This window comes from Apus apus, chromosome 17 (assembly GCF_020740795.1).
Source record: "Apus apus isolate bApuApu2 chromosome 17, bApuApu2.pri.cur, whole genome shotgun sequence".
Classification (NCBI taxonomy): Eukaryota; Metazoa; Chordata; class Aves; order Apodiformes; family Apodidae; genus Apus; species Apus apus.
The window spans coordinates 11,599,826-11,624,941 of record NC_067298.1 but is presented as its reverse complement, the minus strand read 5'-3'; the positions used below and the strand labels follow the sequence as shown (position 1 = coordinate 11,624,941).

Below are 25,116 nucleotides of genomic sequence, written 5' to 3'. Positions count from 1 at the left end.
TGAGGTTTGTATTTGGATGTACAGACATCCCAGAGTTGCAATGCTGGAAGCTGCTGAAAAGGTGGCTCAAATGCAAGCTGAAGGGATGTAAGAATAGAAAAATGCACATGGCAGACACGAGTCCAGCTGCAAAGACTCATTCCCTGTTATTTCCAGCAGCAGAACTCCATGAAATCCAGTCTGGCTGAGAACAGGGGTGCCCAACCTGTTCACAGCCTAGAAAGGTTTCCTGGGAGCTGTGTCACAATTCTTTTTTTTGAGAACAAGAGCAAGATGTCCACACACAACTCCTGGCAGCCAGTGCTCAAGAAGCTGGTAAGAAGTAACTAATGGATTTCCAGAAAGCTGGGACCACAGAGAATAAAACCAGCAAGACCTGGATCCTGTGGAGGAACGGGCTCTATGAGTTTCTCTAACTCAAAAACAAGAAAACAACCACAAACAACAAGAACATTCCTAGAGCTCATTATCTAGTGATCAATGGATCTAACGTCACATGAGGAATAAGAGAAGGAATAAAAAACTTGCCATCTTTGCACCAAAAAAACCCCAAAACAAATCCCTGGGAGTGCTAGCAAACCAGAGGGTGACTCAAGAAGGACAAGCAAGATGATGTGCAACAGCAAGAGGAGCAGAGGAACATCTGTGGGCTCAGTGCCCCAGGCCTGCCCGCTCCTCCAGACGAGAGGATGGCTGACAAGGCTAACTGGGCAGGTTTAATTAAACTCTAATACATTGTTTTTATACAGTTAATCATTGCAATTGTCACGGCGAGGGCTTCTCATGGAACCTGGTTTGCATGTGAATGAGCAACTGGTAGGATAAAGTCTGCAAGTCAGTGCTGGAGGCAGCAGGCAGGGGAGCCGCACGCTCTGCTGGGAACACGGGTCTTCCCACCAGCTCCTGTCCCCAACAGACCATGGGAGCAACAGGAACCATCACATGCAGACCAGAAAATACCTCTGCAATGCTGGGAAGCTGAAAGTTTGCAGCAAATTGGTATTTATGATGCAGCAATTCCTTCCCTTTTTATTCTAAACCCATTCTGCTTTCTGAAACGCCCGGGATCTCGCTCATCTCTGCAGCTCTGCCTATGGCAGCAAAGGATCCAGCATAATCCTGCAAACTGTACATTCTCCTTGCACATCCTGCAGGACTCATCCTCTTCCCCCAGAATCCTCACCCTGCAGCATCCACACCCTGAATCACAAAAAGAAAAACAAAGATGCTACAGGAACAGCTACAGGGGAGCACTGCTCCACCTGGGAGCTGCTGGAAGGAGAAAACTGAAAATAAAGGGGAAAAGGAGCAAAATTGAGAGAAGAAATTAAAACACTGGGGAGGGAGGAGAGGACAATGCTTGCCTCTCCTCCTTCATGCCAAGGGAGATTACCCAGAAACATGGATCAGGGCGATGAGATCCTCGGGGCCAGGAGAGCTGCTCTCAGCACAGCCCTGCAGACAGACAGACAAGACACCTTTGGAAGGAAAAGGTTGGCCAGCACATGAAGCAGCTCTGGACAAGGGATGAGCAGCATGGCCAGGAAGCAGAGGCCAGACCTTGGAGATGTTGCAAAGGAAATAGAAGTCAGATCTGCTCCCGGTGTGGGTGCAGAGAGAGCAGATATCCTGCCACCCCAGACGGGGCAGGAGTGGAGGCAGCAGGTCCTGCCACGGCTGCCCTGGGCTCCCAGCTCATCCCCTTCCTCCCCTCACACAAACCTCCAGCCCTGGCAGAAAGACTCTTTGCGACTGGAAGGATCCTTTGGAGTCTTCCAGAAACAACAGTGGAGAGGAAAAGCCTTTCCACAAAGAGGATCTATTCTGGTGCCACAGGAACCAGGAGCAACGTGGGAGAGAAAGGAACTGTAGGAAATGGCTGAGAACGTCAGGTGTTTTAAAAGGATTTTTGTTGTTTCTTGTCTTAGTGGGAAACCAGGAGGCCTGGACGCCTTGGATTCAAACTGCTCTGATGGTTTCGCACTTGGAATTCATCTGTGAGCTTCCCAGAGCAGTCACAGTGGGGCTGGGCTGACAAGGACCAGCAGCCTCATCTTCAGCCCCTCCACAGTAGCTCATCTCCTCCTCACCTACCCCCTTAGCAACTGAAGGCCAGAATAGTGAGCTCCACACTTTGGCTTCATTACATGGAGAACAGAAAAACCAGGCAGTTTGTGCTCAAGGGACCACTGAGGCAATGGAAGGAAGATGAACTTGGGGTGCAAGGACCTTGTGGCTCAAGGAACCAAAAACTGTCAGAGAAGCCACCTCCCCCAAACATCCAACTGAAGAGCTAAGAATTGGGATAATTCCCAGCCAGTATCTGGTCCTACAGGAGGAATCTCCCCCACACCTCTGAAAAGCAAACCTGCTGAGAGCTTCTCCAGGAGCACCTCTCAGTGTGAATATGGCCAGAGGATGTGTAAACCCTTCTGGCTGCAGCCTCCTCCAAGGGGCAGGTCAGCAAAGCACAGGGGCTGTCCCCCGAGAGGAAAGCTCCGAGCACGGACGGGAATTCAGCAGAGGAAGTTTATGGGGCCATTTCCTTTGCTGGTCGCTTTCCCTCGGCCGTCCTTCCTCCCAGAAGATAACTTGAACTTTGTGCAGCAGTGTCATTAGCTCAGACCATCTCCTCTAGCCACGCCTGGGCCATCAGCGGGAAGCCAAAAAAAAACCCAAACCAAACACAAAAACCCAGGCTGCATTTGTGTGGAGTGACGACACCCTCCGAGCTGCGCCGCGTCGGACTGGGAGCGTGTGGAGGGACAGAGTCATGGAGAAGGAATGCAGAGCCCGGGTCACCACCGGGCTGGTCACCACAACAGAGACACTGTTGGAAGGGCTGAACTGCCCAAGCGTGGTGCTGAAGGTGTGCTGGTGCGCTGGCCAGGGCAGGGCAGAGGGGAATCTCTTTTCCATCCACACAGGATTGAGACTGAGGGGTCATTTCCTGACCTGGAGCAGCCTCTCCAGCTTCTCTTCCCCAAATGGGACAACAGCAACACTGGTCTCCCTAGGAGGGGCCTCTCAGACAGCCTTGTGTCAACACTGGGAAGCCAACACCTTCCTGTTAGAAGTCAAACATTCTGTTTACAGACCTCAGTGTGACCTTCAGCAGCTCTCTGCCAAACCTTGCTTCATGTCCCCACTCCAGGCTCCCTGGAGGCAGCAGGACCTGGACCTGCACCTTTACCAGAACACACCTGATGCTTAACCACAAGGAAAGGGACATTGTCCCTGCTTCCCTCAGCACTGCACACCTGCATTCAAGGTTTGTAACTGCTCTGTTACCCAATCATCCCTCCAACACAACAAGCCTTTCAACCCAGCCACCCCCCAGCCTGGCCCGAGCTGCGGCCCCAGCTGCAATAATTAACAACTCGCTGGCAGAAGCTTCCAGTGCTCTTGCCTGGCCAGCAAACATCTGGGTCTGCCCATATCCCTCCTGCTGGAACCCTCTTCACCACTTTGAATTCATAGCCTCAGTTCACACCATCTTCCCAGCTCAGTAAATCTGACCTTCTCATCCCACCAGCTCCAACACGGGACTTTGCTGGATGCCAGAGGTGGCCCAAGAAAAGAAGACAGTTCTCTCAGCAGCTGCATGGCAAGAATTGAGATAGTTCCAGCAAGAATAAGGTGTTGAGAAGGTCTGCAGCTCTGGGAGAAAGCTGAGGATGATGGAGGGAGGGAGAACATATACATACGTTGTTTAGAGAGGGGAAAGCAGGAGGGACAGCTATGCCCAGGGCTGCCTCCTGCTCCCCCCTGACTGCCAGTTTTCACAGGAGCATGTTTTGATGGAGTGGAGTGCCTGATCAAAGAAAGCAGGAATGCAGGAGGAGACCAAAGACGGAGCTTCAGGGAAAGAATAAATGAGTCTTTGCAGAAGACCTGGAGAAAGGAGGAGAGGGTGGGCCCAGAACTGGGCTCCCAAGGAGGCGGGGAGGTGCTGCACAGCCCAGCAGCTCGCTGAAGGCAGGTGTGCCCTCACTGCAGCACTTCAGAGCATCAGTCACAGCAAGTATGCAAACCTGACAGGCCATGGATCACTCAAGAGAAGGCTGGACAGCTTGCTACCAGCCCCTTGAAATGCCAGGGTAACCTGGGGGCTGATGCTTGAGATAAGCCCTTATTCCTTTGTGGGAATTTCTGCAGGACAAACATCTCCACCAGCCTTGTGACCAGCATTGGGGGTCAGGCTTTGTGAGAGCCCCAGTGTTCAACCCCAGGCAGCTGACAGTGGCCTCTGGGCAGCCAGTCTAAGAGCTCAGCACATCCTAAGTGCAGTTTCAAGGCACTGCAGAGAAACGTTCTGGCTGGGCTGGAATAGAAAGCAATTCTTGAAAGTGCTCTTTGTTTGCCTGAAAAATCCAGGCTGGCATTCAGACTCCTGCTTGGGGTTTCAGTCAAAGAAGTTAGGAGCAAAGTGTAAGAATTCAGAGTGAAAGCTGGAAAGTTGGACTATTTCCTTGTGTCAGAGAAAGTGTGGAGGAAGAAAAAAAAAAATACATATATGCCCTGCTTAAAAACTTCATGTAGGTTTGCAAAGCCACAAGTCATTACACACAGAACAAGCCATCAGCTCCGCAGGACACATCAAAATGTCGTGCTCTGTCCCTGCTGACTCCAGAGTTTGCCAAAATCCTTATTCCCAGGCCAGCATTGTCACGACTGGGAACACTGGGACAGAGCCCTGCTAACACTGGGTGAAGTTGTTGTTACAAAAACCTGCTCATTTCAGCCCCTAAAAGCAGAGTATCTGCAGAAGCTGAGAGATCGAGCCCAGCAAAGAGCCACTTTGTCTCAGTCCCCGAGGAGACCAATTCAAACAGGAGCAAAAGGAAAAGTTAAACTTCTACCAGCCTCTGGACGACCCCAATTTTTAAAAAATCAGTTCCTGAAGCAAGACCTCTATGTGTGTGTTCCTTTTTATTACTGTTATTTTGGTTGAAACCAGAAAGCTGAGGGTCAGCAGCAAGAACCGCATCGCTGAGAACCCGTGTTTGTTTTAACCAGCCCAGGCAGGTCGAGATGGAAATCCTGGGAAGGTTTTATAGGCTGCCTGGATTTCCCACTCTGTGGATACAGAACCTGAAGCCCACCAGAAGGCAGGCTGGAAGCAGCATTTAATTTATGCATGGAATGAATGCTTCCTTGAGGGACAAAAAGAGCTGGTGTTCCAGCACAGGGCAGGGCAGCCCCTCCTCTGCCTGTGAGTGCTGCTGCCCAGGGCAGCCAACCAGAACAGCTCCCACCTGTACTGGGCAGACTGGAGGGGGAGGCTGGAGGAGGTGCTGAGCAGTTTTTTTGCTTCAGCCAAATTAACTACGTTCCCAGGCTCTGCAGAGGGCTTAGGGGGACGTCAAGGAGCATCAGCACTGACCTGTGAACAAAGTGCATTCTTGTGGATCTTCTTGTAAATAAGAGCAGGGCAGATAAAACAGATGAGACTCCCCATGGTGGCACCTGTCAGGCCCAGGACTGTTTCCACTGGCAAAGAAGAAGGAGACACATCAACAAAGGTCCATTCCAGGAGAGCCAGAGCAGCAGCACATGGAGGCTGGGTGCAAGCCCCCAGCGGGCCTGGTCACCCCACCCAGAAAAACAAGTAAAAGAGACCAGAGGAAACAGCCACAGCCCCTTAGTCCCAACTCCTCACTCACCGTTGGGGATCATGATGCCTCCTACCATGGTTCCAAACACCACAGCCAGAGTCAGGGCTTTGAAGCGAAGGGGGGGCATGTAGCCCCCTGCAGCAAAGGTGCCATCTTTTTGCTGGAAGAGAAAAGGTGGGAGAGGGGGGATGAGTTCAGCTCCACCATCACATCCTACAACTCCTAAGCAATTACCCCAGGGGGCTCCAGCACCTTCAGCACCTCCAGGCCATGGTGTCCATGGAGGTGAATGCTGGGGGTGTGTCAGTTAGAGGTGGTTGAACAGTTTTAATATGCAACTGCATTTGAACCTCCAGACGAGAGTGAGGGGAGCATGGGGCCAAAGCTGCTGTTTCCATCCTGCCCAGAGAGGACCCTGTGCCAGCCCCTGGGCAGTGCTGCAGCCACCCAGCCTCAGTGAGCAGCCCCAAGGCCAAGGGTATGAGAAAGAGGAGAGAGAATGGACATGGGGGAAGAGCTGTGGTTTTGCTACAGAGAGGTGTCCCCAACACCTGTGGGAGCATTCCCAATGTGCCACAACATGTGCACCAGCCTCTCCAACTTGACAGAGGACACCCCAGATGGATGGCAGAGAGCAGGATGGGTGCTGGTGGGGAGCTGCTGGCCCTGGAGGTTTTCCAGCTGCCCTCCTTTTCCCACTCCATTCCCACCCTCCAAGCAGAAAATGTGGAAAGCTGAGGAGAGCAGGTCCCTGCTCTCCTGCAGATGGGGGAGGCAAGCAAAGAGATGGGAGCAGAGCCTAAAGAGCAACGAGCAGAGCCCAGGCAAGAGCCAAGCCCTTCCTGAGTGTTTCCAACACTTACTCCCCTGCACCCTCCAGCTGTCACCCACCATCTTCCCCCATCCCCAGGCCCTCCCGACGTGAGAAAAGAGCCGGGGGCTTCTCAGAGGCAGAAGTGGCAGGATTTAGAGTTATAAATTGCTCAAGTTTTATTTCCTGCCCTAAGAGGTTTCTATTTATGCAGATACACAAAGGCCTCAGAACATTCCCACAATCTCTTACTGTTATTTACTGAATACCATCGGCATGCTCAGGGCTGTACAATACACAGAGGAGAACACGCCACTGCCACAAGGGACTCACAGTCTAGATCAGACAGACCAACTACAGTCACAAAGGCTGTCTGAAGATCTGACCCTGGGAAAGGTGACCGTGGGGGAGAGGGCTGTGTCCCACCACCAGAATAGCACCCAACAGCCAGGACAGGCACCAGGGGCAGGGGACAGCTGAACCCGAGGGAAGGAGGCTGCTCAGGGGGCACTGACAGAGGTGTAAGGGCGAGAAGAAGAAGAAAAAAGCAGAAATGAGCAGGCACAGAGCACAGCAGGAAGAAAGGAGGCTGGGCTGGGCTCTGAGGCCAGGAACAGAAGCTTGAGCTAAATGCAAAGCAAGATCGATTTGGCCAGCGAAAGGATGCCAGCTGGAGCAGCAGGAAATCAGGAGGCTCCTCTGTTCCCAAAGGCACATTTCTCCCTCTTTCTGGTGGGGGAGGAACTGCCTCAGCTCTGAACTGTGTAACACTTCTGCGCGAGAGCCGGAATCCCCGGCGGAGGAGGGAAGGAGCAGCCATAGGATGTGGGGGCAGCAGAGCAACCCCGGGCTCAGGCTCACAGCTCCAGCACTTCTGCCCATGAAACTCCTCTGCAGAGAGGACACGGACCTCCAAGTACCAGAGATCAACCGTCCTGCAGAGCAGGGTTTACAGACTGCCACGAGCCTCCCCTGCACCGCTCCCATACGCTCCTGGTTTCCCTGCCAGTTGAGGGTTTGTCCCTCTGGACAGTGAGTACCTACCACAGGTCAGAAACATGCAGGTGTCAACGAAAGGTCCCAGGACCAAGGCAGGTTTGTAGCCCAGGTCAGCAGCAGAAGCCAAAGAGTCACAGAAGCCCTTCAAAAAGCAAGTTTCAAAGGTGCACAGCAGGGCAGCTGCTTCTGGCCACACAGAGGATCTTACCTGCTGCTCAAAGAGAAGGGTGTTCAGTGCCTGTCTGCATGGGAGAATCATCATGGGAAACCCCACTGCTACTGACATCATGAATCCCACTCGGATCATCTCTGTCACCAGGTTGGAAGGGAAGTTCATCAGGACGTTCCCAGCAATGGCTTCAGTGTAACTCACATAGCCAAAGAAGCCCACCTGTCCAGCAGGAGGGGAGGAGAGGGAGGTTTGACTGCAAAGCACGTTCATATCTGCTCTTTACTACAAGCTGGAGGTCACGGACCTTCTGTGAGATAGGACCAGTGTGGGGCCACCCATGGGCAACCCACCAGCAGCTCCAGCTGCAGCACCCTCAAAAGCTGAGATAGGCAGTTAAAGAATAGTGGGGCTTCCTAAAAGCAGAGGGAAGTCTCCCACCAAATACAGTGGAGTTTCATGGAGGACTCTGCAGCCAGGGAATGCTGCCACTGCCCATGACACCAAGCAGGGACACCCTGCTTGCTGCCAGGCCCATGGACAGGCCCCTCTGACAAAGGAGGGGCCATAACAATTCCCCACAGCAGCCTCCTCAGGAATTATTAACTCAGTTTATTAACTGCTGCTCTATGGGGCATAACTTCCTTCACCTCTTTCCAATTGCAACAGGCTGAAAGAAGTTCTCCTAAACTCTGGGAAGCATCTTTAGCTCAGGCTGGGCCCTGGAAGACAGAAAGCAGCCTGGCTGAGCTGGCTCCACTCTGCCTCTGCCCCAGGAAATGTGCCACGCTGAGAATCTGGACTCTCCAAACGTGTCCTGCGCCGTTGGGTTCATCATCTCCCATCTAATTTTGCTTTCAGCAAAACTACTTATCTTTCAGAATAAATACAGATAAGCAGAAACCAGCCCCCAGCGGAAGATAAATCATCCCCCCTGTTGCCCCTGCAGAGTGTGACTTCTGGCAAGGAAGGAGAAGGGGAAGTTTCTTACCGTGATGTAAAAGGTGGTGACCACATTTAGGGAAGAAGCAAATATGGAGCTCATGATTTTAACGGACGGCTCATCCAAGCTGTCATAGGTAGGCAAGACCTGACTGTAGAAAAAGGGAAATTATTTAAGGAAACCTTCAGCAGAGACAGAAAACCCCAACTCCAGCACATTCCCTGCCTCAGCCCAGCAGCAAAAAATCCCTGACACCTTCCCCCTACGGAGCATAAACACTCGCTGCTATTCCACAATTTATACTGCTAATGCCAAGAGATTTCAGAACACTCATAACTTTAAGTGTTGCAAAAATATTCCTGCTCTCCCCACCCCACCACGTGGAGCTGAACGTGTGATGTAAACATTTTGGTTCAAAAGTGTTGCAAAATGAATGACCGTTTGTTCCCGTGGAACACCAGTGGCACCCGGCCAGGCAGCGCGGCGCGGATTATTGTTCTTGGAGCTCTCGGGGCTGATAATTAAAGCAACGCAGTGTTTACAGAGTAGAAGCAGGAAGGAGGTTGGAGCATCGCACTGTCTAACAGGGAAGTTAAACAAACAAAACCAAAGGCAGAGCCTGTCAGATTTGGGCGCTGCTGCGAGAGCTGCACTCGCGGCGAGTGCCAATTACACGGGATTTGGGGTATTTACAGACTTGGAAAGTGTGTGGAATGTACGGTTTTGACATCAGGTGCATATTTTAGCAACTCATTAACCTCTTGGTACTTTAATTCAAGTGGCTACATCCTGGCTTCATGTTACTGAAGTCACTCCCGGGAGAAGGGAGAGAGCATCCAGCGGGATGGGAAGGGGGTATCCCCAGCTCCGGCGGGCACAAAGCCATTAACAGAAAGTGTGTCAAACTGAGGCCAAGCAGAAAAATCCTTCACCCTTAATCCCTTGACGTCCTGCACAGAGGCAGCCGAGCGCACGGGCTGGCAGGAGCCCCCAGACACGCCGGGTCTGCGCACGCAGCCCGTGACGGCCATTTCGAAGCGACGGCTTCCCCGGGGGCTCTCCATGTCAGATTCCTCCTCTGCTAAATCAGCCAACTGTGCCCTGGACTTCAGCCCCACTAGGGGAAGGGGACCAGCCAACCATCCAGGCCCAGGGAGGAGAGCAAGGAGGGAAGCAGAGAGGTGTGGGATGGCAGAGCCGGGACTGGCTCGTGTTAGTGCAGGACCAACGGGGAAAGAGTGCTGTACAAAGTTCTGTGGCATCCAGCCCTCCTGCCACCATCTAACTGCACCCTTTTGGTCAAACTGGGTTTGGAGGAGCAGCACGGGGCCCCCCAGCATGCTGCTGGACTCTCCTGAGCATCACCACCCCTGCAGGCAGAGCAAGAAGACAGGCAGCATGCAACAGGCAGCACGTCTCGACGCGCCCGGAGTTTGTTTTTAAGCGAAATGACAGCGCTGGAGGGCAGTGAAGGATCAGGGACCCTTCCCCCTCACCTGTCACACTGCACCTCAAAGGGGACACAAACAGATGGTTCCTCCTGAGCAGGAGGGAGCAGGCAAGTCAGCACAGGCATGAGGAGCAGCCTCGGAAGGAGCAGCCTGGCTTCAGAGACGGCCAGAGCTCCCTTGGAGCATCTGTCCTTACACCCAGCACAGCCCCAACTCGCCCCACAGGGATCCAACCTGCCCAGAGGCAGTGAACAACACCCTGACTTTTACTACCCCTCTGAATTCAGCATTTTTGCATCCGTCTGCACCAGATCAGCCATCTCCAGAAAGGAGAAGTTTTCTCCTGGAAAGCTCCACTGACTCCTCGTTAATCAGAGGGTTCAGTGACAGGAGCAAGGTCACGCGAGGCGCTCAGCTCAGCAGAGGTGTCCCAGCGTCCTCCTGCTCCCAGCTCCACAGCAAACTTCCACACCACAGAACTGCAGAGGAGTGACCTACTTTGCAACTTCAGCAACAACAGGAGAGCTTTTAAAGAGCGAAGGGCACCGAGCTCACAAGTAAAGCAGGGTGAAGTTTTTCAAGCTAGAATAACAGCACATGTATTTGCCCTTACTGTCCACTGCTGCTGAGGGAGGATTTCTGCTCTGTGTTGGAATTATTTAGTTTTTAAAAAGGTGACTCAGAGGTTAGCAAAATTAAACCTACCTAGCTGAGAATAATGTGCTTATAAAGATTGTCTGGGCTGGGGACAGCCTGGAAAAAATGCATAGCTTTAGGTTGAGCTTGCCACGTAAGTGCAGTCCTGAAGCTTATATTTAGCTACACACACACACTGGTCCAGCCAAATGATTTCCCTGCGCTTCCAACTCCCAGCAAAATTGTGCAGGATACTGAGTGACTACCATAAGGAAAAAAAAAAAAAAATTACAACTGGAAGTTAAAAACTCTACAATGTTAACAAGGTAAAGCTGCAAAAGAACACAATTCCCTTCACCAGTTGTAATGGAGACATTGAACAGCAAGGCTGGAGCGTGTCCGGGTGGGAACCGCGCTGCCAAGAGAGCCGATAAGTGGAAAATGATGATTTGGATCTTGCGTGTGGGTGTAAACACAGCAGTCTGAACAAATTTTATCTGTCACATTCATTTGCTGTTGGCACACTACCCGCTTGCTAGAGCTACAGGGGGGGAAAGCCCAACTCTGCCAGCAGGCAGAGGAGGATGGTCTTTTCCGTGTCCACGTTTGGATTTACGCTTCTATTTCAAGTCTGTTCCTACCCTGGCCAAGCACCTGTTGCTCACTGGCCGTGTTGGTGAAGAAGGTGATGGTTGGACTCTGTGATCTTTCCAACCAAGGTAATTCTGGGATTCTGTAACAGGCTGGAAAGGTGCAAAGAGCCTGGTCTGTCCCCTCCTCCCTCTGCGCGCCGACGGAAACCTCATTAAAAGCAGGTAACTGCAAACATGCGGAAAACTCTCCAAAGTCAATGACAGTGTGATCTGCTGAGTGTGCTCAGAGAAATTTGGGGAAGCTGAGAGCAGCCAGGAGTGCAGGGGACCCTGCAGGGGCCCTGCAGCCACCAGGCGACATGGCCCCGCTGCCTTTCCTGGTACTAAATCATTCCCTTCAAGAAACGGGGGAAATTCATCACCTCTGCAGCTGTAGCAGAAGCAGCGTGTTACACTGAGGATCTGTTTGGCCCAAATGATCTCGTGTTGCTCAAGTACAATAACTCCCAAGTGAAATATAACTCCCTCCCCCATCTAGGTAACAAAAGGGTCACAACCGAACGAGACGCTGTACTTCAGCGGGCTGTAAAATATTTTGATTAAAATAAGATAGGAAACCAGATGGTATCTATCCCGTGCAGATCCTCCTGACCCCTCTGCCCCCAGAAAAACTCCTCACAGGCCACAACTGCCAGCAGTGGGGATGGCAGGTACTTACGACTGACAGGCAAAAGACATGCCAAAGATGGGGATGCAGCGAAAAATGCCCTCCCAGCGAGTGTAACTAACTCGCTGCAGCCACTGCCCGCTGAACAGGCCATGCTTGAAGGACGACAGCACAATCTGCAGCCAAGACAGAGAAAAGGGGTTCAGATCCAGCCCAAAACAGCTCCACGGCAGCAGCAAGGCTGGGATACCAGGCAGTGTGTGGCAGCTCTGCGAGGAACAGCTTACACTGCCTGCCCGGGCCCCGTGAGGCAAATTCCCAGCTCCCCACCCACCCTATTAAAGCTCCCAGCAACCTCCCAAGGCCCTTTGCCACCAAGGATCCTGGTGTGCATTTTGAAAGATCTCTGACAAAATGTTTGACGCCATCAGGCATCACAGCATGCACCAGGGTGGAACAGTTCCCACCAACATATTGAACAGGGACAATTCTTGTTCCCAGCAATTTTGCACTTGTTTTAAACACGTTTTTAAATCCAAATGGGAAGTGATGTTTGCCTTGGAGCATTCTGTTCAACAGAGAGAGAGACAAAGGGTCCTAAAACAGGAGCCTACCTGCACACTGCTATTCCAGTGCAGTTCAACAACAAAGGTTCACCAAAGAAGGGATAAACGTCATGAGAAGAGGGGGAGCAAAGAACCTGGACAAGGCCAGGAAGCTGTGCTGCCCCTGGCAGGGAAACAGGCAGGCATTGGGTTGCACAGGAAACAGAAGGTAAATATGTCTGGATGCCTGTTTACCATATCACCTGAACGGGGGGTTACTAATCCCCAGAGACTAGGTTTTAGTGCAGCCAACTCTCATGAAATATTGTGGGTTTCTGAAAGGCCCAGCTCCTGGAACAGAGCAGGTTTGTAAAACACTCATTTACAGTTCCAGCCTCCTCAGAGAAAAACCCAGAGCATGACCCAGCACAACCTACTAAAAATAGTTACATGGAAAGTATTTCCACACCTCCCTTTTCTTCCTTTTGTTTCAGCTCTTCCAGCCCTGAAATTTGGGAGAGACAGGAGCAAACCACACTGGCATCCAGGAGGTGAAACCTGAAGTCATTAAAGAGCAAGTGAGAGTCTCCACCTCTCAGTCAGTGAGGCTTGGCCAAGGCAAACAGGGCCAGCTCTGGGTAACCCTCTGCTTACCCTACTTACCCTAACTGGTCAAGAAACCATTCACTTTAGTGAAGAAAACCTTTTCCAGCGATATCTAAGGACAAGTACCCACCATGTACCAGGCTTCAGACTTCATGAAGCTTTCACATGCTCAAGAAATAGAAATGCTGGTGTCCAATAAACAAATAAAACTCCTCACAGCCTGAAAGATGTGAACCAGCCCAGGGATTTAGAAGTGCTGAGGTTTGCAAGGCAAAACACTAAGGCATGATGAGAGTCCTTCTGCTTCCAGGCATTCTTCCCCACCTCTTCCACCCTTTGATGCAAAGTCCAGAGCCCTCAATTAGAAGGCACTGACAAGCAGAATAAACCACAACGTGATTTGTGGTTTATTATTTGTGCCACCACAGTCCCCAGTATGTCCCCATCCCTGGGGGGATTTCAAAGCCATGTAGATGTGCTGAGGGACATAGGGCAGTGGTGGCCTTGGCAGGGCTGGGTTAATGGTTGGACTGGATGATCTTAAAGGTCTTTTCCAACCAAAATTATTCCATGATTCTATGTGTAACAGCTCACTGACCCACTGGCTAGGTTCTACAGCCTGGAACTCCCCAGCTCCAACAGCTCAAGAGCCTGGCCACCCAGATCCCTCATTATGCCCAGCACTAACAGCACTAATTCCCAGGAAGGATGTTATAAATGCAAGACCTGCACCTGCAGGCTGTCCCTGCAGGAACATCTGTGTTAAAACAATAGGAAAAGAGCATTCCCAGCATCAATACTCACCACGAACATGAACACGGTGTAGAAGATCAGAGCCATGGCACTGAAGGACTGTATGGAGGCCATCATGTTCCTCTGGAGGCTCAAGGGAAGAACAATGCACAGGGAGACAGCGAAGAGCAGCACGATCCGGAAACTGCCCGACACCTGGAAAAGGGACCTGCATAAAGAACTGGAGCACAGAGGAGCCACAAAACATCCCACCATGTGAGCAAAGTGACTCCCTAATGTGCTTAATTGTTCCACAGTGAGAAACAATGGGAAGCCAGGGTGGGTTTCCAACTGGGAATTCTGCTGCCCTACGTTTTTCAAGATTTGATGCTGATGCCGAGATGTGCCACGACTCTGGCTGGGTCTGTGATTAGCTCGTGCAGTCACTGGGTGCCACTGTTGCTCTACACAGTGTGTGACACAGCCCTCCTGAAGGGGAAGCTTTTTTTTTTTTTTGGGGGGGTGGGGGATAAGAATGTTTAAATGCTAATCCAGTACGAGCTATTTAGGTATTTTTCATGCAATTAAATAAAAACGGAACTTACTTGGGAGACAAGAGATTGAAGTCTTGGAAATTCTGATCCAGAAAATTAATCAAAACCTCACATTGGTATTTATTATAGCAGAACACTCTGAAATGCTTGGAAATATTTAATACCCAATTTGGCTGCAGCCACAACGCATCTTTTTAACTTCCCAGTCCCCTAATCAGAGCTTAGCAGCATCAGGCAGAGCAGATAACAGCCCCGTCAGAATTCCTCCCACGTGTCCCTTTTCCTTCCCAGCACGGTCCTTGCAGCTCAAAGCTCTCCAGGAGGAGCAGCAAGTGCCTCCTGCCCATGAGGAGCACCCGGCTCAACACATGGTTTATTGTACCTTAAAGAGGAGGCAGCACAGAGTCACTTTGGCCACCAAACCGGCAAGGAACAGGACCCAAAAAATCCCTCTTGGACTAGAGGGGGTGAGAGCTGGGGCAGAGGAACTGCCTGCCATGGCCCATGCAGGGCAGGAATTAAGACAGGAAGCAGCATCTCCTCCAGGAATCTGCTCCAGCATTAAAAGAATTCCTCTGTTGGAAGTGCCTCCTCAGAGGTTTTAGGCAGCTGATTGTTCACCATATGTTGGGGCTCCAGGGTCCCACCAGCCATGCCAGCAAACCCTGCCCTGGGATCACCCCACTGAGACAGGGGGAATTCTGCCGTACCTCAGGTACACACTATGCGAGAGGAACTGGGATCATGGATGTGATGCCCTGAGGATTTATTTACCTGAAATCCAAGCAGCCGGGCAAAGAAGTTGGACCCCAGGTCACCAATGACAACATAGAAAGCGATGCAGGTTCCCAGCATCAGCCCGATCATGCTGCAGAAACAACACAACACCAGGGTCAGGAGGAGGGAGCAGGAACCCGGGAATGCAGCTTCTGGGCAGGCACATCAGCAGCCACATTCCCAGTGGATTTGTGCTCTGCACAGCCCTGCTTAGAGGACGAGGCTTTGTGAATACCCAGGAATGTTGTAATGGAGCCGGCAGCGCTGGGACCCCCCCCCGTGAGACAAGGGCAGCGGGAACAGCGCTGCGAGCATCCGCTGGGAGCAAGAGACCTCCTACACCCTGCAGGACTGAGACAAAGGTCTGGCACCAAGGGCTCCAGGGCTACACCCTGTACACAAACACCACAGCCAAAGGCTGCTCAGGATCCTCCAAGGAGTTACACAGAAACAGCAAAAACGGGACCTTTAAGGCGACTTAAAACCTTGCACAGCCGCTCGCTTGTGTTCAGAGGTCAAGCAGCCTCAGCTCCAGCCAAAATTCACCCTCTGACACAACATCCTCGCCTGTCATGCTAGAGACAAGCCCCAGATTCTGCTGAACCCACACTGAAAATGTTTGGCAAGCAGAAATAAAGTAGATTTTCTGTCCCCAGGGACAGAGCAGGCTGTGAGCCCGCTGTGCCGCACTGCCAGTGCGGGGGGGGCACGCGTTTATCCACAGGGTTGGGGGGGGTCTGTGTTCAACCCCCGTAAAATAAACACCTGAGAACCTCTATCTGCACCTAACAGCTTGGGTGGAGATGGTAAAAACCCTGTGCATGGGTTTAACTGCAGTTTGGAGCCATAGGAAAAAGACCTTGGAGATTGTAAGAACTCCTTACTTCTGGGAAAAACACGTAAAGCAGCAGCAAGAGGCTCTGTTCCACCCCCCCTGCAGGGCCCTGCCCTGCAAGCCTCGATACCAAACCCTCTCTCAAACTCCTCTCCACAGAACAGACCACACTTTATTGAGAAGATCTTAGGAGCTGCTTCTCCTCCCACTCCTGATTGCATGGACCACTTTCCCTCCCAGTTGCAATTATACGACATCCCTGTGGCAATTACAGCCATCGCTTGCACGGACAAGTAACATCTGAGCAATATTCTGTGTATTTTTAGTGTTTCTGCAGCAGTTTGCAGCTGGGGAGAGGGAAAGAGCCAGCACCTCCAACTGGCCTGGGCTCAAGTTGCCTCCACCAAAGACTCTCTGGTGGGAAAAGCCAAAACAACAGAATCACAGACTTGTTCTGGTTGGAAAAAACCTTTAAGATCATTGAGTTCAACCATTAACCTAACTCTGCCAAGTCTAGTGCTCAACCATGTCCCTCAGCACCACATCCACACGGTTTTTGAACACCTCCAGGGGTGGTGACTCCACCACCTCCCTGGGCAGCCCGTCCCACCGTTTCACAAACCTTCCAGAGAAGAAGTTTCTTCTAATACCCAATCTAAACCTCCCCTGGCATAACTTGAGAGCACTGCCCAGCACAGCTGTGGGATGAGACCTGCACGGAAGCTCCTGCCTGCACCAGGGTCAGCTGAGGAACTGGAGCTGGTTGTGAAATGGAGACAGGATCTGCCCCCTCCTCACACCGGCGTCTCGCGGGGGAAGCGGCACCGGAGCAGGCGGGAGCAGAGCAGCTAAAGGGTGGATCCAAGGTGCTGAACACTCCCTCCCACTAACTCACAGCAATCTTGGCAGGGATTTCACCCCTGGAAAACGGCCACAGTGACGTGCCCGTGATTTCACAGCAGAGTGGGAGAGGAGCTAATTCCCTGGCTTCTGTGCTCCCACCTGCTGGGGGACGGGTGGGACATCCTGGAGGCCAGACCTGCGAGCTGGGGTGGGGGGGGAATCTCACTCTTGTGCCAATTCTAGGTGGCAAGGAAGACTTCTGGGCTGAGGGAAGGCAATAGGGTACAAAAGGAGGGCACAGCAAGGCCCACCGAGCAGGATCTCTCACGAAAGAAAACCAAACTATTCAAACTTTAAATAAGCAGCAAATTACCTTGTTTCCACCAGCATCTTTCCCGCTTTTCCATAGGCATGGAATGCTGAAGAGGGAAAAATAAAATAAAAAAAAAAAAAGAAAAAAGGAAAAATCAGTTGTAGTCACTCAAAGAAAGGTCCAGAAGGTGGCACATGCACCAGTTCAGCATTAAGCAGCAGAAGGGACACAGGGCAGGGCAGCAGGAACCCACCCGTGCTGGGGTTTGGGGCTGCTTCCCTTGCTCACCCTCCCACTTTCTTTTTCAGACGTGCCCTCTGCAAACTGAAAACCACATAAGACAGGAGCAAAGATGAGGGAAAGACAGAAAGCAGGATCTTTTTTCCTTTTTTTTTTTTTTCGCCCCTCTATTTAGGAAAAAAACCAACCCAGCAGTGGTGTGAAGGAGCAGCCACACATGGCAACCATTATAGGAGAGTCAGCGCGGAAGAGAAAATATGCCTGGAGAAGATGCTGTGTGGCAAAAAAGTTACTGCAGTGCAAAATTTCAATCAAACTCTCGTTTTTATTTTTATCTTCCCACTCTAACTGAGCCGCCTGACGCTGCTGGATGGGAGAGCTGAGCCAGTGCCCAGAACGTTCAATCCCATACTCAGAATACCCAGTGCTCACAACCCACACCAAAGGGCAGCTGCCAAGAGTCTTCTTTTTCTTCCCCCCCGCCCCTTCCCATACTTGGGTTGTAGCTAGAAAACGATCACTAGTTTTTAAATCATTGTGTTTTTTCTTAAAAAGTAAAAGCCAAGAAAACTCTGCTTGTATTTTTAGCTCTGACTGGGTAGAATGGGAATGGAGCCCTCTGGTTCCAAGCACAGACCACACTGCCCGATCCTGCCAGTCCAACATGCAAACCACCACCCTGGACTCCCCTCTGGCTCCTCTCAAGGTCCAGCACACATTCCTGCAGGCTGCCAGGAAACAAACTCCCTTTGCTTCTGGAAGCATCTTCTGCTATTTTAAATATTAACTTACAAACTCAGATTTCTTTGGACTCTGCTTAAGCTAAAAATTAAGGAAACAAGATGTTCTCCCACAGAATGAGAGAGAAAAAAAAAAAAAAAAGCATGGCAGAAAAACAAACTGGAGCTGGGATGTGGGGTAGCACTGAAAATAGGTGCTGGCTGGGTGACAGAGCTGGGGGAACAGCAGGAGAACTGCTCGGGCAGGGAGCAACCACCCTGCTCCAGCCTCCAGCTCCCACCTCCCCTGGGAGCTCAAAAGGATCAGAGGAAAAGGGAACTGCCCTTGGGGGGTTCAGTCACACAGAAAAGGGACAGGGAGGAGGGAGAGAGGAAAACATCCCTCCCAGAGAGCAGGTCATCTGGGAGCCAACCTCCAGAAGCAGGGCTGGCACAGGGCTCCTGAGCTCCTGCCCCCTCCTGGCCCCAAGGTGGGGCCTCAGGTAACAGCTCTGGATGCTGAGAAATAACCAGTCTCCTTGGCCATCCTGTTCTAATGAGAACAAGCCTTCAACCATCCCCACCTGGGGATGCTGGAAAAACTGGACCCTTTATCTTTCCAAGGAGGAGGGAGATGATGATTCTAAAACAACCCGTGCAGCCCAGCTCCTCTGCAGTGGGATCTGCAGACGCCAGAGGAGCTGGGCTGAGCTCAGTCTGCTCAGCCACTGAAGTCAGCGTGGTTACCAGAGGGACAATCCGTGTCCCAGGGCTTTTCTCCACAGGGAGCAGAGCCAAGCTGCTCCCAGGGCTGGGCCCCAGCACGGGAACTCTGCAGGGACCTGTAAGGGGAGGCATGAACTCATCTCCCGTTTAAAATCCATCTGGGAACTGCATCCCTCTTCCCTCCTTGTCCACAAATCCACCTTCCTTCCACGCAGGTCAGAAGAACAGGAATAAAGAGCAAAACATTTTCAGTGCCCCAGCCCTTGGGGCATGAGGTGCTGCCAAGTGAGGCACCTGGGCTCAGGATCCCCCCGTGGGGCTCAGGATCCCCCCTGGCTCCCCGGGGGCTGCTCCGGAAGGCACTGCCCGCCTCAAGTTCATTTGCAAAACTCTCTGACATCCTGCAGTGCTGCCAAAGCCTCCCACAGAATCAGCTGCAGGGGCTGCCAGGCTCTCTCACAGATGTACCCGGGCAGCAGCCCCCAGTGACAAAGGCTGCCTGTGTGGAGCTGCTCGACCTTGATCCATTAGGATGTGTTCTAGGAGCGCTGCCTTTCCTCCGGGGGCTGTCCCTGCTGGTGGCACCTCTCCCAGCACCAGGGTCTGTGTGCCAGGAAGCTCAGCAGCATCACTGGCCCTCTGTGTCCTGCAGCCCTTGGCTTCAGGCAGCTCTGAGAATCCCTTCTTCCCAGGAGACGCTCCAAGGTGGAAGGGACTTGCTGTACTCCAGGAAAGGGGCAGACAAAGCCGTGCTGTGAGGGCGCTGGGGACCAGTCAGATGCTACCTGGGGGCTCCTCTTTTCCTCCCAGACCACAGAACTTTTCCATCTCTCCCATTTCCAGAAGATAAAGCTTGGCAGAAGCCAAGAGGTGCAGCCAGGCAGTAGCACCTCAGGCATTCTGAGGATGGAGGGAACCCACCAGGCCACAGCCTGGGCAGCTGCCCCCCAGGCTGCTCACAATCAGCAGAGCTCACCAGCCCGGTGCTTGCGGAGGAGGAGGCAGAGAGGGGCCAGGCCCTGCCCACAGCCCCCATGGAACCACCACACAGATGTTTTTATTTTCTTGGCCACTTGGCTCCTCCTGCTCTGCTTCCCCTCCTGCTCTGCAATGTCCCAGCAGCCCCAGCTCTGTGCCAGGCTGGCCCCTGGCAGGACCCGATGTCCTCGGCAGCACGCTGGGTGGGGAAAGGCTGGTGGCTTTCATCCCCAGACCCATAATTGACACCAGACACCCGCCAGCTCCCGAAAACTTGGGATTTGATCAGTCAGAGCTGCATCTCCTCCCCTGCCCTGCAGAGCCAAAACAACTCTGGGCTGATTAACTTCAGTGTCAGGAGCAGAATTAAACCCCCGCGTTCCCCCGGGGCAGAGGCTGCCAGAGGGAAACAAGGCAAATTGAAAACTACACCAAGAAACTGTTTGCTGTTCCAACAATATCAGTAGGAAAGTTGTAAATTAAGAGGTCAGAGTAAAACCACAGCTCAAAAAAAACCCCAAAAACCCAAGCAAACAACAACCCAACCACCCTGAGCCCTGGGGCTGGCAGGTCTCACCGAGGCCGGGGTAGGTCCTGCGCTTGCTGAGATTGGCCGATTTCACCAGGAACATGCAGGACTGATGAGTCATCCAGGAGCAGAAAATGAGGAGCAGAGCTCCCAGGACAATGCCACACTGGAACAGGAGAGGAGACACGGGGGAGATGAAAGCAGCAGCCGGTTCGGTTTGAAACACCCTCGGGCTCCCCCACCCTCCCCCAGCCACACGTTGCTTGCTCCAGCTCCATTTCATCGCTCCCAAGGAGGAGGTGGAGCAGCTGCCCCGTTCCCCACAGCTTCCAGATGCACCAGCTGCAGTGCCCTGGAGTCAGCTGGGAGCTGCTGGTGGAGCAGAACTGCCACATCTCCATCCCTCCCCACGTCCTCTGCAGGCTCACAGAGAGCAAGGAGGGACCCCCAGGGAGACCCTCCTGCCTCAGGCTGCAAACTCTGCTGCAAAATTATTTAATAAGAATTATTTGATAGCACCAACTAAACACCCAGCTCACTACTTGCAGCAGGAGTTGATGAACACTAGATGCTTTTTAAGCAGGTGACTTGACACAGACACAAATGGTGCCAGGTCTGAACCAAACCCATCCTTTTTCCAGCTGTTTTTCCCTACAGAGGGAAGGTGGCAGCTCCGGGGAGGGGAGCAGGGGCAGTTTGGCTCAGCAGCTGGTTTGCAAACACCACCAAGCCAGCCCGTGTTTATCATACAGGGAAACCCTTTTTTTTTTTTTTTTTCCCCGTCCTACTCCCAACAAAGGCAGAAATTATTGCTGGAGAGCCGAGGACACATAGTCTGGGACAAGAGGTGCCTGATCCGCCTCACGAGTGACCATCCTCTACCGGCATCACTGGTAAAACCGAACCACCCGCCGAGCTCAGCCAGGGCGGGATGTGCAGGTGCCCCCTGCACCCCCTCGCCCCACTGCCCCCCCTGCCGCCCCGGCAGACGGTTCCCGGAGCGGACACCGCCCCAAAGAGATCCCCAGGGCTCTGGCCGGAGCCGGACCCGCACAGCACGAAAGCCGGTGCCTCCCCCGACCCCTCCGGAGCTTCTCACCGGCCCCAGCGCGGCGGGGACACCGGCAGGACCGGGCGGGGTGAGACCCGCGGGCGCCGGGTCCCACCAGCCGCTGCCAAGAGGGAACGGGACAGCCCCCCAGACCCGGGGGGCCCGGGCCGGGGCGCAGGGGGCGGCGGAGCGCTCACCTGCCGGAAGCAGAAGGGGACGGTAAGCACGCTGACCCCCACGATGCTGTTCACCACGTTCATGATCAGGCCCCAGTTGGAGCCGGCCGCTGCCGCCGCCGCCGCCATCCCCAGGAACGAGGCCTCCCCGCGGCCCGGGCCCCCCTCTCAGCCGCCCTCGCCCGCCATAAGAGACCGGCCCCGGCCCCGGCCCCGGCGGCGCTTCCGGGTCCCGCTGCTCCGCTGGCGCTTCCGGGAAGGGGCGGGGCCGCCAGCGAGGGGCGGGGCGGCGCCAGGGGGACGCTCCTGCCGCCCCGGAGGACCCAACTCGATGGTGCTGGCGGTACTGGGACGCGAGGGGGGCTGGGTGCCCCCCCGGGAATCAGGCGGGCACATGGGCAGCACACGCGTGTACATTGGTGCCCATACGTGTACGTGCACGCCGCTACACGCACACGTGCACACACACCCATGCAGATCCACGCAGGGGAGGGCATGGTGGGCGCATGGACGGGCACAAACGCGCACACACACGCACACACCCGCATGGAAAGGCAAGCACACACACAGACGTGCACACGCAGCAGCGGTGACACCCGGGCGAGGGCACCCGCCGTTAATGACGGGCAGCTCTGGGCGTGTTAATTACTCTGAGACTAAAGTTGACGGCGTGTCCCGGGCCCGGGGGCCCGCGGGGAGCGGGCAGGTGGGGACGGAAACCTATGGGTGGGCACAATTAATAGAGTCCATGGGCCGTCCCGGGGGGGCGGGAGCTGCGGTGGATCCTCTGGGACCTTCCCAATGGCCCAGGACAGGAGCCGTGGGGAGACCGCCGTGGTAGGAGTCCCCAGGAACACGGCGGGCGGGAAGCCCGGGCCGGGGCTGGGGGGGAGTCTCCGGTAGCGGGGGAGACCCTGGCCGTGGGGAAGCCGGTGCTTCCCGGGTGGCCGTCCCAGGTGGGGGCTGCAGAAGCCGCGGTACCCCCGGCAGGGGCACAGGGGACACGCGTCCCCGCACGGGACCGAGCCCCGCAGCCTGGGCAGAGCCCCCAGCATGAATGGGCGCGCCCCCCGAGGAGATGAATGGGCGCGGCTCGGTAGGAGGAGCTTACCTCGGGCCCGCCCACCCGTCCCCGGCCCGCCAATCAGGGCGTGGCAGCGGGCCCCGCCCTCCGCGGTCTCTGGCCTTTGTTTGTGGAGGGCAGCGGGGCCAATGGGAGCGCGGGAAGGGGAAGGACTAACCAATGGGAGAGGGGGATGAGGACGGGCGGGCCAATGGGAGCGCGGGGAGAGGGGCGGGGCGGGGCCGCTGCGGATGGCCCGGCCCGGCCACGTGCGCGGGGAGCGCCAGCGCCCGGGACACCGAGCGGCGGGGGCGGTGGCCCTGTCCCCAGGGGGGTGGCGAGTCCCGAGAGCAGTGGCCATGTCTCCAGTGGGGTCCCACACCCCCAGGACAGTGGCCGAACGCCCAGCAGGGTGCTGTGTCCCCAGTGGGGTGCCATGTCCTCAGGACAGCAGCCATGCCCCTAGTCAGCAGCTGTCCCCGGGGTGGGGGCTGTGTCCCTCACCAACAGGTTTGCCGTGGCGCCGTCTGTCCATCCGTCCAGGCCTGCCAAGGATGCCCTGTGCTGCCATGTCCCCAGGGCAGTGGCATATCTCCCCAGTGGGATTCCATGTCCTCATGGTGGTAGCTGTGTCCCCAGGATGGTGGCCATGTCCTCTTTGAGGTGCCATGTCACCAGGACAGTGACCATATCCCCAGTGTGGTTTTGTGTCCCCAGTCAGTGGCTGTGTCCCCAGTGGGGTACCATTTTAACCAGGATGGTGGCTGTGTCTCCAGTGGAGTTCCATGTCCCCAGGACAGTATTTGTGTCCCCAGTGAGGTATCACATCACCAGGATGGTGGCCACGTCTCCAGTGGAGTTCCATGTCCCCAGCAGCACCATCACAGTGATGCAGGGAGACAGCTCCAGTGTCACCAAGGAGGAAGGGACACTGGGGACCGCCAGGCTCTCCGGTGCATCGGGCAGAGAACAAAGGAGGGCATCTGCGGCAGAGGGAGTGCCGAGCCGTGCCGTGCTGGGTGCGCCGCAGTGTGGCTCTTCCCCCCCACTTCAGGGGTCCCGGCAGACCCCCCTGTCCCCACTACCATCCCGAGGGTCCACACAGAGCCCCCTCCCCACCTCCATCCCACCACCGTGCTCCTCACCCGGGCTAATCCCGGCAAAGTCTGACGTTAACGACTTTTGTCACCCAAGTCATTAACATAATAGGACTTTCCACAGCAAAATTGAATATTAATGCTACACCCGGCTGCGGAGCGCGACGGATAATTGCTCTAATACATTTTCCAGTAGGATTTTCCCATGGCAGGAGCAATGCCATTAACAAACCCGATTATTAAGCACCAAAACGTGCCGCTCAGCGCCGGGAAAGGGCGGTGGAAGGGGCCGATCCCCGCAGTCCCGGGACGCTGCTGCCCGGATCCGTCCCCTTCCGCCGCCCTTTGTCTCCGTCACCCGGACACCGGGATGTCCCCATGCCAGGGACGTGGCCCCGCGGCGCGGCCGGCTGTCCCTGCGGTCTGTCCCCGTGCCGTGTCCGTGCGTCCCGCTGGCCTCTGCTCTGTCCGGAGGGTCCCCCCGGGCTGTGCCGAGTCCCCCCGGCCGCTCGCCCTCCTAATTCAATTGTTATCCCGGCGAAATTAATAGCTCCGGCGTAATCTAATTGCTTTTACAAGTGATTGGGATTTATTTGAGCATTTTCAATCAATTACGTCCTTTTACTTTGAACAACAACAAAAAACAACCCCACAATGCCTTGATGGGGACCCGTGGTGGCCGGTGCTGCCACCCCGGTACCGGCCCCGGTCTCCTCGCTGTTCCCCTGCCATAACTGCACCACATGACCCCTCCTGCCCCACTGCACGGACCCCCAACAACACTGCACCCCCTTCAGCTTGCACAGCGTGGCCCCCCAGCATCGCACCCACACACACACTGCACAGCCCCACCAACGGTGCATCCGCTCCCACCCTGCACCGCCTGGCCCCCCAGCATCGCACACAGCCCCCCCACATTGCACAGCCCCCCAGCATCGCACACAGCCCCCCAGCATTGCACCGCATGCCCCCCCCAGCATCGCACATAGCCCCCCACATTGCTAAGCCCCCCAGCATCGCACAGCCCTCCAGCATCGTACACAGCCCCCCCATTGCTAAGCCCCCCAGCACCGCACACAGCTCCCCCGTTGCACAGCCCCCCAGCATCGCACGCACCTCCACATCATACAACACCCACCCGCCCACCGCCCCGCAGGGCCCCCCAGCACCGCAAACCTGCACCTTGCACAACCGGCACTGCACGCAGCCCCTCAGTTCCCCCCCCCCTTTACACCCCCCCCAACATCGCCCTGCACGGCCCCCCCGGCATTGCACACCCCCCTTCCCCTGGCACCGCAAGGCCCCCCAGCATTGCAAACCTCCTCCTCGCACGCCCCCCCATCGCACACACCCCGCTCTTGGGCACACAGGCCGCCAGACCTGCGGGCAGCGCGGACACCGGTGCCCGGCTCCGGCCCGTTCCCCGCTCGCCGCCGCCTTTGATC

The 25,116-nt window shown here is 54.7% G+C and overlaps 1 protein-coding gene across 1 annotated transcript in view; it reads right to left on the bottom strand.

Annotated features, from left to right (window-relative positions):
* SLC38A10 (solute carrier family 38 member 10) overlaps window positions 1–21,741 on the bottom strand; it is a 35,880-nt gene extending 14,139 nt beyond the window's left edge. The window contains exons 1-10 of the mRNA XM_051635137.1: window positions 21,533–21,741; window positions 20,333–20,450; window positions 17,153–17,198; window positions 15,099–15,192; window positions 13,843–13,986; window positions 11,939–12,063; window positions 8,589–8,691; window positions 7,637–7,819; window positions 5,667–5,778; window positions 5,387–5,493 (exon numbers count right to left, since the gene is read on the bottom strand). Of these exons, the coding sequence (XP_051491097.1) occupies window positions 5,387–5,493; window positions 5,667–5,778; window positions 7,637–7,819; window positions 8,589–8,691; window positions 11,939–12,063; window positions 13,843–13,986; window positions 15,099–15,192; window positions 17,153–17,198; window positions 20,333–20,450; window positions 21,533–21,640 (1,140 nt within the window). The 5' untranslated portion in view covers window positions 21,641–21,741. The remainder of the gene's footprint in view (window positions 1–5,386; window positions 5,494–5,666; window positions 5,779–7,636; window positions 7,820–8,588; window positions 8,692–11,938; window positions 12,064–13,842; window positions 13,987–15,098; window positions 15,193–17,152; window positions 17,199–20,332; window positions 20,451–21,532) is intronic.
* Between the last annotated feature and the right edge of the window lie 3,375 nt (window positions 21,742–25,116).